This window comes from Lontra canadensis, unplaced genomic scaffold (assembly GCF_010015895.1).
Source record: "Lontra canadensis isolate GAN:19392208 unplaced genomic scaffold, GSC_riverotter_1.0 scaffold112, whole genome shotgun sequence".
In the NCBI taxonomy this organism is placed as follows: Eukaryota; Metazoa; Chordata; class Mammalia; order Carnivora; family Mustelidae; genus Lontra; species Lontra canadensis.
The window spans coordinates 845,965-859,062 of NW_022631106.1; the positions used below are offsets into that span (position 1 = coordinate 845,965).

At 38.6% G+C, this 13,098-nt stretch overlaps 1 protein-coding gene across 1 annotated transcript in view; it reads right to left on the reverse strand.

Annotated features, from left to right (window-relative positions):
* The window catches only part of PIGF (phosphatidylinositol glycan anchor biosynthesis class F), a 95,532-nt gene that overhangs the window by 72,064 nt on the left and 10,370 nt on the right, over window positions 1–13,098 (reverse strand). The window contains exon 2 of the mRNA XM_032840325.1: window positions 10,774–10,828. Within this exon, the coding sequence (XP_032696216.1) occupies window positions 10,774–10,794 (21 nt within the window). The 5' untranslated portion in view covers window positions 10,795–10,828. The remainder of the gene's footprint in view (window positions 1–10,773; window positions 10,829–13,098) is intronic.

The window sequence follows — 13,098 nt, forward strand, 5'->3', positions numbered from 1 at the left end:
GCAAAACCAAAGCCCCTTAAATATTTATAGGAAAGCTAGGCGACAAAGTATCCCCATGAATTTCAAACATAAACAGACGGGGATAGCCACAAGACCTGCAAATTATCAGCACCTATGTAAGAAGAAGCAAAGGGAAGACACACAGTGTATCCAGAAGCTCTGAGAGCAGGGAAGCTTAAGAACAGCCAGCAGGTATTCACTGGAAAGCACGGTGGGTCAATGTGATGAAAACAGCTAAGTCTAGAAATTTGTACTTCATGGTGGGTGACTGCATGGAGCCCGCAGTAAGAAGGACTGAATGGGTTGAAGTTGTGTCAACCCTATGAACTCTTTAGACTGACCAGCCAGGGCATCTTTCCAAGAGGGCCCGCATTGAGGAGGAACTTGTGGGAGTAAAACCAGAACTGAGCTGGACTAGGACAAGAGAGACAAAAGAAGAGAAATTTCAGATAAAAATGGGGAGAACCCAGCCAGCCACCTTGTTCTTGAGCACTTCACGAAAACAAGAGGGACCTCCATGAAGTCAGTTTTCCTAACTTCTTAGTCATGCCTCTAACCAAACCATGATTCTTTCTAAAAGTTCAGGAAATCTAATTTTACATAGAAATGAACAACAGAAAAAAATGAAGTTCAAATTTCACAGAAACATTAGGAAAAAAAGAAATGAAGGGGCAGAATGATATTCCTACAGACAATGAAATCACTTCAGAAAGGCAAGTCCTTAAACAGGATCAGAACAGTAACCCACCATTTCAAAATGAAGTGAAAGACATTAGGAAAGTTACACATGAAGGGATAACATTAAATCCAAATGAGGAAAAAATCAGAAATGAGGAGACAGAACTCAGAAGAGAATTAGAAATAAAAGAAAAATTTATTTCAGAAGTAAAAATAAGATCAATTCCTCATTCCCATTTATAAATGCACCAAAAGTCACAAAACACCTAGGAATAAACTTAACCAAAGAGGTAAAAGATCTATATTCTGAAAATTATAAAACACTTATGAAAGAAATTGAAGAGGACACAAAGAAATGGAAAAACATGCCATGCTCATGGATTGGAAGAAAAAATATTGTTAAAATGTCCATACTACCCAAAGCAATCCACACATTTAATTCAACCCCTATCAAAATAGCACCAGCATTTTTCACAGAACTAGAACAAACAATCCTAAGAATTGTGTGGAACCACAAGAGATCCTGGATAGCCAAAGCAATCTTGAAAAAGAAAAGCAAAGCTGGAAACATCACAATTCTGGACTTCAAGTATTATAACAAAGCCATAGTCATCAAGACAGGATGGTACATGTTAAGAAACACAACAAAAAGAAAGACTTCTCAGTCTCTGGCTAATGTGTAGCCAGTGCAGTGAGGAGAAACTAGGTCTCACAAGCCAAATAAATTTTAACAATTAACAGTGTCTTCTGTGCATGGAACTTAAAAATATAGGTTTTGACATATGCTACTTTGGAAAAATGTCTATTCATGTCTTCTGCCCATTTCTTGACTAGATTGTTTTTTGGGTGAAGTTCTTTGGATACTACCAACATTATCAACAATAGCCAAATTAGGGAAAGAATCCAAATGTCCACTGACTGATGAATGAATAACAAACTAATACACACACACACACACACACACACAGGAATATTACTCAGCCATCAAAAAAAGAATGAAATCTTGCCTTTTGCAATGACATGGGTGGAGCTAGAATATATAATGCTTAGCGAAATAAGTCAGTCAGAAAAAGACAAATACTACATGAAGTGGGTGGGGGATGGGGTAGATGGGGGATGGGCATTAAGGAGGGCACTTATGATGAGCTCTGGGTGTTATATGTAAGTGATAAATCACTAAATTATACTCTGGAAACTAATATTACACTATATGTTTACTAACAATAAATAAAAACTTAAAATTAAAAAAAAAGAAGTAAAAATGAAATTACAAGGAACACAATAGCAAATAATTATAACAAATAAACCTTAAAATGAGTATAAGGTAAAAATGAGGGGAATATCTCTAAAATCTATATGAAATGAAAAAAGAAAGAAAAAGGATCAAGAGAAAGGGACCAATATTGACAGTAGGCAAAGAAGACCCAACATACAATAATGGGAGTCCCTGAAGAAGACACCCAAAGAACAAATACTTCTTTTGAAAATATTCAAGAAACTTCCCTGAAATTAAAAAGAAAAAAAAATAGAACTACATATTGAAAAAGTATATCATGTACCTGAGCACATTGATTCAGAATGATGTAAAGCAAGACATAGTCTGATAAAGTTACTGAATTTTTAAAAAGAAAAAGCTCTTTGGGCATATAGTTTTCCAAAGACAGTGATTTAAAAGGGAAAGAAAATTAGGTTAACATCAGATGTTTCAACAGTACTTATGTCCAAGGAAAATAGAATAATATATTTAAGATTCATAACTAAATGTGAGCTGATGATTTTTAAATTTTATTTATTTTATTTATTTTTATTTTTGAGCTGATGATTTTATATCTAGAAAAACCAACCTTCAGATACAAAGAACTCAAAGTATTATGGCCATGTAAGAACTCAGGAGACATTGTTCCTGTGAACACTTCCTGGGTATCTACTAGTAAACAAGCCCCAAACCGACTAGAGACACATCAATACCAAGAATAGTGGTCAGTGTTAAATATATAACTACTTGAAGAATCAAGATTAAGTGAGGGGTAGATGGGAGTGAGTAGTGTATGCAATGGTTATATACTCTGACAATGTAGATATACAGTAGAGGCAAAAGAAAAGAGCGAATGAAAAAAATGTAACTTTGGGGCTCCTGGCTGGCTCAGTCTGTGGAGCATGTAGCTCTTGATCTCAGGGTCCTGAGTTCAAGCCCCACATTGGGAGTAGAGCTTACTTAAAATAAATAAATTAATAAATAAATAAAAATAAAGACTGACTTTTTAAAAAAAAGATTTTATTTATTTATTTATTTATTTATTTGACAGAGAGGGGCATTGCGAGAGAGGGAACACAAGCAGGGGAAGTGGGAGAGGGAGAAGCAGGCTTCCCGCTGAGCAGGGAGCCCAATGTGGGGCTTGATCCCAGGACCCTGGGATCATGACCTGAGCCAAAGGCAGGAGCTTAACGACTGAGCCACCCAGGTGCCCCAATATATATATATATGTAATTTAAATGTAACTGTGAGCGATCATATTGGTGATGGTAGTACTACTACTATTGTTCTGAGCTTCTTATACTTGTAAAAACCTATGGTACTAAATTCAAATTGGAAATATCTAAATGAACTCATGAAGTATTTTATCTTTAATAAGCATATATATCCTTTGGCCTAGCAATTCCACTGTTACGAGTTTGTCTTGAAGATAAACTCACGAAAATATGCAAAGATATATGTATAGGTATGCCCACTGCAGCACTGTTTTTAGTAAGTAAAAAGTTTGGTGGGGTGGTGGAAATGAGTATCTGTTAAGTAGGAACTCACTGAATAAATTATGGCACATCTCTATAGTGGAATATTATGCAGCCAAGAAAAATTAAGATAGGTCTATATAGGTTCCCAGACATATCACTAAATGAAAAAAGGCAAAGTGTAGAACAATATCACGATGATCCCACGTTTATATGCACATGCACACACACACACATTGTATTTGTGTTAAAAATACTTGTAATAATATCTAAGAAATAGTTAAACTCCTTACTTTTGCAGTTGAGGTGGGACTAGGGATGGAATCATAGGGTGAGAATTTGTCAATTTATATGCTTTTATATGTTTTTAAAGTATGTGCATATTTTACTTTCATGATTTTTTTAAACCTAGTTTAAGTTTTTTTTTAAATATTGGTCCTTTATAGTCCTCTCAAAAAATGAGTGATAGACCACAGGTAAGACCTATTAACAGAGAAAAGGCCACATTCTTTATGGGAAATTGAATGGGCCTTTCTTTCAGTAGACTCTGAATTGTGAACAAAAATGGTCACTGACTGTGGCTGCTTTTGGAAATCCCAAGTGATAAAAATCTATTCTTTCCACTCTTGGGTACAAAATCAAGTATTTCTGATGCTCAGTTTCTAAAGAAGTGAAGTCAAGTGCCTGACATGTCATAACAGATCCACAGTAAATATAGTGGAAGCCATTCATTCACCAACTACTTGTTGAAAACTATATATTAAGCCCTATGATATACACTGGGGATACAAAAGAGAACAAGAAAGATAAAATCTCTGCTCTCATTGAGCTTGCATCCCAATGAAACATGAAAATGAGTATTTACTTCATTTATTCAAACAGTTTGCCTATTGGCTAAGATAATCTGGGCTGCTCATTGCCATATAGATAATGTAAACAAATAAAGCCATTTACTGATGAATAAAAGAGACCATGGGCATATAGATTTCTGGAGCACTTTTTCCCGAAGAATGTATTTTTGGTTTTGAAGATGATAGCCTCTTATTTCTATGCTATAAAATTAAGTGAAGAATAAAATAAGTTGAAGGGGTTGACAGCTCTTAAGATGGTTCCCAATGATACTGCTTCCCTGGTATTCTCCTCCCTTGAGTATGAGCTGGTCTTGCTGACTTGAGTCTGATAAATAAAATACTGCAAAAGCCAGTTCCGAGACTAGATTACAAAAGACTGACTGCCATCCTCCTTGTACATTCTCTTGGCGTTCTCTCATGCACTGGCTCTGAGGGAAGCCAGCTGCAATGCGTTGGGAGCCGTGGAGAGGCTCACGTGACACATGGCACCAAACTGAGAGTCTCTGGCCAACACACAGTGAGAACTGAGGTCCTCGATCCAAGGGCACCGAATGAGCTGGGAGAAGGATTCTCAGCCCCTGTGACGAAGGCCTTGGCTGCAGTCTTGTAAGAGACAGGGGCCCTTAGCAGGAGGACCCAGCTACGCTGCACTTGGATTCCTGACAGAAATAAACTGTGAGATAACAGCGTTGTCCGTCTGAGCTTTAAGTTTTGAGATATTTGTTACACAGCAATAAGTAACTAATACAGTGGACTAAACCCCATCTCCCTTTGGAAGTAGACCACATAGGGCCAAGACATTTGCATTTGAGAGTGCTGTCTGTCACACAGGGTGGACAAAGTCAAGTCGTGATGGTTTTTAAGGAGTGCATGCCTTTGTGCTGCTTTGCTTTTTGTTTCAACTTCTCTCCAGAGAGCTGACCTTGAGCTGACCTTGTCTTCTCTGAAGGCTCTCAGTTCAAAATGGGCTTTTTTTACACATTGATTTTGTCACCTTTTCTGGAAATGAGTTTTTTCAATCTCATATTTTATTTGAAAACTGCAATTTGCAAATATTTTAGTAAAGAATCATCCAAGACTCAATTTATTCCTTTACACACTTATTTTCTGCAGTCCTCTGCTTTTCTCTACTGTCTGCTTTCCTCTACCTTTCTTTAGAGCTTTTGTTAATTCTTCCAGCTTTTGGTTGAAGCATAAGAAACTACTTGAGTAAGACCTCATTTTGCTCCCATATTTCAACATCTTTTTCTTTTCTTTTTTGGTTGGAACTACATCTCTTATATTGTAGTCATTGTTCTGAAAGCTTTGTGCATGACTTCCTTTTATTTCTCATTTAATTAAGATGGAAGGAAAAAATTCCACTTTAAGAGACAGACCATATAACTACTTTCAGTAGTTTCTACTGGGAGAAGAATGTTTGCATTGTTGTTTCTAGAATTTTCAAAATACTTAGTTCTTTGAATAGCATAGGTAATACGGTTCAGGAGGCTTTAAATTAGAGGGGGGCTTCCTCCCCTCAGACCCTAGAATGGCAATTCCTTGGCTCTGTGGGAGGATTCATAAAGATAAGAGGGAAGGGAATATTTGGGGGTACCATTTTACTTTGTTTTCCAAGTTCTGAGAAAGACTATTTGGAGTGAAGTATGAAGTAACTCAAGGATTATTTTGATCGAATCAAGAATATAGACTCTCTAAATTATAAATCATCATCACCATCATCATCACCACCACCGCCACCACAAAACAACAGAAAACACATTACTTTTCCTCCTAAAATATTTAAAGAGAAAAGCCAGCCATGGGAGGAAAATGGCCTTAGAAGAACATGGTAATTTACATCTGCTACCAAGAAAAACACACATGAGATTATGTCCAGTAAGTGCTTTCAGAGATCCCAAAAGCAAGCAGACTTTCCTGGAAGGTTTTCACTTGCACTGATATTTTGCCCCTTTCTAAGGGGAAAGATTTATACGATCTATTTTGCCCCTTTCTAAATATGGCACAGCCCTGAAGCAATAGACGTCCTCTTCACCCGACAGCAGCAGTAACAACAAAGACAATTGCATAAAAGATCTTCAATTTTTATTTGTTTTGTTTTATTTGTTTTATTAACAACTTCAAGAAGGCACATGGCTCCCAGAGAAGCTGACCACAGACTTGGTCCCCTGGCTATGGGTTTTTACTTGAAGTTGCTCCTCAGGGCAACACAGACAACTTAAATATGTACACTTAAGGATAAGAGATACCCCTTTCCGACTTTAAAGAAAATATGCAGGGATTTGGGAGAAGGCACATGATGTTTTTCAAGGTGCCACCAGCCTTTCTCAGTCAAACATCCCAAATGAGAAAACATGGAGGCCAGCAAGGGTAGGTGCAGAAAAGGCAATGATGAGGAGGGCTGGCAAAAGTAAACCCTCGGTGAATTCAGCCCCTAGAAAATGGATTTCCTACAGTGTGTTAAGACTTGTCTAGGCTTAGTTTTAATAAATGATAAAGACACACAAATTAAAGTAGTGGCCATCTTACCACTGATGATTCCTTAGAGTTTTTAGCGTATGTAATTCAATTTAAACTTGGAGCCCCTGTGCTGTAGGGTGGACAGGAAATCCCCCTCAGGTAAGTGGGAAGTATCTTTTACACACTTACTGAGTGCTCTGGCAGGGACCAGGCATCTTAAGAAGTGCCAGGACCTCTGGAGGCCCTTGCCATCATTACTCCACATGAGTAAGTCCCAAAGTGCATTTCTAGAAAAGAGGGGCTCTTCAGCAAAGATCCAGCCTTCCTGAGACATCCATCGCAAGGGGACTGCCAAGAAGCAGGATGACATCCTTGCTGTTTCTGGGAGAACAGATCTTTTTAGTCTGGAAAATACAAGTTACCGCAAACTCTCCTCTCCTCATGGGTTTATTTGGAACTAAAGCTTGGAAGTCCAACCCCCACGTCTCTCCTGAGGTAAAAACACGTAAGCCAGACAGAATGGGAGAGGGAAAGGGAAAAATACAGAGAGAGGACATAAATCGCCATTTCTCAAAAGTGTCTCTCACCAAATTCCTTTCATCTTAGTGTCTATTTTGGAGTAGAGGAAACCGAGACACAGGCATAATGACTGAGGGCATACAACCTGTTACCAAAAGAGCTGGCTCCCTCTGCTATATCCTGTGCCTCTTTTTCTAATTTCCAACCTCTGTTCTATTTGAAATTGCCCTTGTTAATTGGTACTTGTATTTCTGCACCTAGAGTTTTAGACATATTTGGAAACTTCTTTTAAACATGTTGATCTGCTCAGGACTGAATTATTTGTGACAGCAAGAATAACTCCACCCTGGGGCATATCCAACAGGATGAGGAATTCAGGGATAAATCATGTGGTGTTCCATTCTTCCTGGCTCTTGATGTTTTTACACAGGAGAAATCAGCTTCCCGGGAGCCCAGAGGCCTCAAAAGGCCAACCTAAGGGTGTCTGTGGAGGGAGGAAGTCAAAGTTCACAGACACCCTTAGGGTGACCTTGGGGAACCTAATTCCTCCTGTGGTGGTGATATATGTGGAGTGGGTGATTTGGGAGGGGCAGGTTAATGAGTTAGTTTAGGTAGTTAAGTCTTGGGTGCTTAGCATCTCCTGGCAAGGCCATGTCCACCCACCTCCTCTGAAGGTCACTGTTCTGCAGCATCCAGGCAAGGAGCGGAAGAGAGGGTGGTACTGCATCTCATTTTGAGAGTTATCATGACTGCCTCAGAGTGCAAATGACACGTTCCAATGGGCAGTGCAGGAGTGTGCAGGATTGTCTAGCTATCTCGTTTGGCACAAGCATGGCCTAATACTTCCTCATATTCTTTCTTCTAATAATGAATTGCAGAGAACGAGATGTACTGTTGTGCTTTATAATTCAGAGAGACAATACAGGTATTGGCTAACATGGTTTGACATGATCGGCTGCCTTTTTTTTTTAAGCCAATCTGGCAGAAAAGCACTAGACTATTGTGGGAGTTGTACTGGCCCTTCCAACAGTCCATTAATCAGCAGCAACATAGCCAAGGGACCACGTTACTTCGTTGTAGCACAAAAAGGTTGTGGTTGTGAGTGGGTGGAGTGGGAACAAAGTTGTATCATTCCAGTTCTGATTGATTAATTCTGAAGTCACTGCTAAATAATGATTACCAGCCCCAGGCTCCACAAATCATTCACTGGGTGAAGGAGGACTCAGTTAAACAAACTGGGGCCAGTCAACACAGATTTTTCTCGTGGTGGGGGTTAAGTGGCGAGGGGTGGGCAGAGGTGTGGAGATGGGAAAGGGGAAAAAACTGGATCTGACTGAATAAGCAAAAAGAAGTGCAGCTGGGGTTCTCATGGTCCCTTGGGCACTTGCCTTCCCCTAACTGTGGCCTTCTCCCAGCCTTGGCACTGCTGTCTCTCCACTGTCAGGTTAATTCTGAATGCTACCATCATGCGAACTGTCTTCTAGCACCCCTGGGCCCCTCCCTCCCGATTCCTACAATTTAGCCAGATGGGAGTTACTACCAACTCTAATGACTTAACCCTCCCCTCTCTAAAGCGTTCCTTTTTTTTTTTTTTTTTAAAGATTTTATTTATTTGACAGAGATCGCAAGTAGGCAGAGAGACAGGCATAGAGAGAGGGAAGCAGGCTCCCTGCCGAGCAGAGAGCCTGATGCGGGGCTCTATCCCAGGATCCTGGGATCATGAGCTGAGCCAAAGGCAGAGGCTCAACCCACTGAGCCACCCAGGCGCCCCTCCCTAAAGCTTTCCTAACCAAATTCCCCAACTCTCCCTAATTCCTCCCTATTACTTGTACATTCCATAATGTTCTTCTTGTCCTTTTCTCCCCATATCTTCTTCATGGCTCTCATGTCCAAGTATTTTCATGCATGGAAAGATAACATTTTTCTACTTAGGTTAGATGACCTTTTCAAAAATGTTTGGTGTATTCCACTAATCCTGGGCAGAGTAGGTATGAGAGTAGAGTCACAAGAATGTTTTCGATAATATCAAGTTTAAATCTTGCTTTATGCGTGTAATTCTTTGAGACATATCCAAGCAACAAATGGGGAGGCAAGATTTTAAGTTTTGAGTGAGCTCTGGTTGTCTTGGCGTCAGCAACCTCTAATGTTGTGTCTTGCCAGCTTTCTACTTGGTAGAAAGGTACTTCCTGAAGATGCACTTTTGTAAAGTCAGAACCAGTACAGACTGAGCCAAATCCTGATTAAAATTCTTGCTGGCTGCTCCTCATGCCGGTAGAGTCCTTTGTCTCTACTTGTTGGAAATATATCTGCCTGTTAATGTAAGAGAATGCCAGTGCCTTTTCGATATTACAAACTCACAGTGTTCCTCTTCAAGAATGCCAGCATTCATAATTTTTAAGCCTCAAACTCTCAAGAAATGGAAGCAATTGAATTTCTCTACATTTTAAAGTAGAAATGGTAATATTACATAGCTAGAAATTTCTATAAAGTATGGATTGGCAATAACATTATTTATGCTTTCAAAAATGGGTTCCTTCTAAATTTATGCCTATGTCTCAGTCACAAGCTATGTTTCTAATACATTCTTTAACTTCAACCTACTTTTTTTCTTATCCCAGAAATTCTGAATAATTGCTCTGTTGCAGAAATTCACAGAAGCTTGAATAAAATGAAGTGTTTCAAAACTCAGTTTGACTTAAATGATTATGTATTACTATGAAGAAAACACTCAGTTGTAACATCTCTTACAGAACAGTTTTTAGATTTTCTAGATAATGACGAATAAAGTTTTATGAGGTACAATATCACAAGGAGAAAAAGCATTTTGGTGGGAACTCTTTTTTTTTTTGTAGGTAAAACAGGAAATCACAAGAGTTAAATAGATGAACTTCTGTGGAAATCATCTGTTAATTTAATTGAACAAATGAAATCTATTAAACTCTAGAAAACCAAATACATGTTAGTTTCTAGTAATTTTTAAAAATTTTCCTACAGGGACGCCTGGGTGGCTCAGTTGGTTGGACGACTGCTTTCAGCTCAGGTCATGATCTCGGAGTCCCGGGATCGAGTCCCGCATAGGGCTCCCGGCTCCACGGGGAGTCTGCTTCTCCCTCTGACCTTCTCCTCGCTCATGCTCTCTCTCACTGCCTCTCTTTCAAATAAATAAATAAAATCTTAAAAAAAAAAAATTTTCCTACAGAGTTGTTGTGGGATCTATTATTCTGAAAACATGCTATTTTTTTTTAAGATTTTATTTATTTATTTGACAGAGAGCACAAGTAGGCAGAGAGGCAGGCAGAGAGAGAGGAGGAGAAAGCAGGCTCCCTGCTGAGCAGAGAACCCGATGTGGGGCTCGATCCCAGGACCCTGGGATCATGACCTGAGCCGAAAGCAGAGGCTTTAACCCACTGAGCCACCCAGGTGCCCCGAAAACATGCTATTTTAACAATGGGTTGTCAACAACTTGATCCTAGTAATACGGTAGAAAGGGTGATTAGATACCAGATGGCTTGGGTTTCCTTCTCATGCTGCCACTCACCAGGTTTGTGACAATGGCCATTTCTCTTCAATACTTTGGACCTCCATCTTCTCATCTGTTCAACAAGAATAAGAAACACCTGAACCCCTGACCTCTTAACACTGTTGTGAGGCTCAAACAAGGTCCTAGTTGTTAAATCATTTGAAACTATAAAGTGCTATGCAACATGAGGCATTCTACTCATGAGGCATTCTACTCATTATCACCTCAGAATTCTTCTCAGATTATATTGCCTCAAATGCATTATTTAGGAAAAGTACAAACTTGAATGCCATATGGAGTCCTTGTTGACACTGCAGATGTTGGTTAATTTTAGATTCTAAAAGAACAAAAGAACAGAAGCACTACCAAGCAAATTAGCCTCTCTTTAGCTTTTTCTTCGAAATCTCCTATTATACAAACACCAAACTAAAAATGGCAGGCTAAATATTATAGAAAATTACATCATTTGAGGCATTGAAATTCTGTATATCCAAGCCCTTTTGCAGAACACAAATTTATTCCCACCAAAGCACACTGCCAATGAATTTAATGTTATAAGATAAATTATGGTTATTTCTTCAAGGACCAAGTAAAACAATTTTAATCTTAAACTTTAATTTTAAATAACACAATACCAGAGAAAATGTAAAAATCCCAGAAGAGTCACAAAAAGGTACGAAATCCATTTTGGTGGTCATAGTCTCTCTCAGACTAACAGAAAACTAAACTAAGCTCAGTTAGCCCTGTGCTCTGATTCTGGAGACCATATTTACAAGTGGGAATTTCTCTGTTGAACAGGTGTGGCAGACATGCACATGACAACTGCTTTTACAGCTCCGTTAGTTTGGGAAGACCTGTCCTAATGGGCCTCATGTGTACCATCTGTAAGACATCCCTTTGCACCTTGTCAAATCCAACGTCCTCCTTACACATGCATAAGCAAGAGGTGTTTTCGTAAAGTATAAGGATGGCATCTGTCATTCTTTTTGTTTGCACACAATCCACCACCAAAAAAATATTTTGGAACAAGCTGAGCATTTTGTGTCTTCAAATTTTACTTACTTATTTAATTTATATTTATTACCTATAAAAATATATGTATTTATAATGGAAGCAATGAGACAAAAAGTGCTTCCTATCAGAACATATCCATTAGATGACCTGAAGCAATTTAAAAATGGTCCTGTGAATATTCTGAGCCTATATATATATATATATTTTTAAATTGAAGTGTAGTTGGCACACAATGTTGCATTAGTTTCAGGGGTGCAACACAGTGATTTAACAAGTCTATACTTTATGCTATGCTCCCACAAGTGTAGCTACCATCTGTCACCATACAATGCTATTACAATACCATTGACAACATTCCCTATGCTGAGCCTAGATTTTCAGTACATTTTTCATGAATACTGCTAAGTCTAAGCACCTTAAGATACTGACATAATGTCACACTAATCAGAAATAATTTTCAGAGACCGTAAATGTTTCACCTATAAAGTATGTATTCCTCTAACAGAGGCAAAAATTTCAAAAAATGTTTCAACCAATATTTTAATAATTTGGTCAATACTATGTGATATGATATTTCAAAGTGTGCTCTGATGTGGACTGAGAATATTAAAAGCAAATCCAAGGAGTAGATTTTATAACACTGCTTATAATGGAGGCCGCCTAGGCTGATTATTTTAGTATTAAGTACACTATTAATCGCCTCCCTGTCCTGCCCATATGCTACTTCTTTTAGCACAGAAGGCCTAATAAGACAGGTGCTTGATTCCACGTTACATAGTTTTCTAAAACTGGAACAAATATTAACTCCCCAAAATATTTTTCTCTTGTGAAGAACTTTGGATTACTGCAGATGATTACAGAACTGAACCAGAAATGGATTCAAACAACTTTCATTCACTGCTGAAACTGAACTGAAACTGACCCCCAAAATAAATTGGCTTAATTCCCTGTAAGAGCACTATGAATCAGGTTGCCATCTGTTCCCTTCCTTCTTTAACTTCACCAGTGGGCTGGGTTTAAGCTCAGAACTGGAGAAGTCCTTGGGGGAAGGGGTGGAAGACTCTGGCTTGGGATTTAGACAGGTATGCTGCAATGGTAGAGTCACTCCAAGTGCAAGAAGAGAGGAGTCTGGGAATTAGCTGGGGAAATCATGTAATTTTTCGAACCATGGGAACAACATGAGTTTAATTTGCCCAATTTTGTTAGAAGATAACTGCATCAACTGAAAGTCCTTTGCATGCTAAACATGAAAAATGTAATCCAAACTAACTTAATTAAAAACATTAATTTATTGGTTCATGTAACTTAATAATTTAGAGGATATGGTTC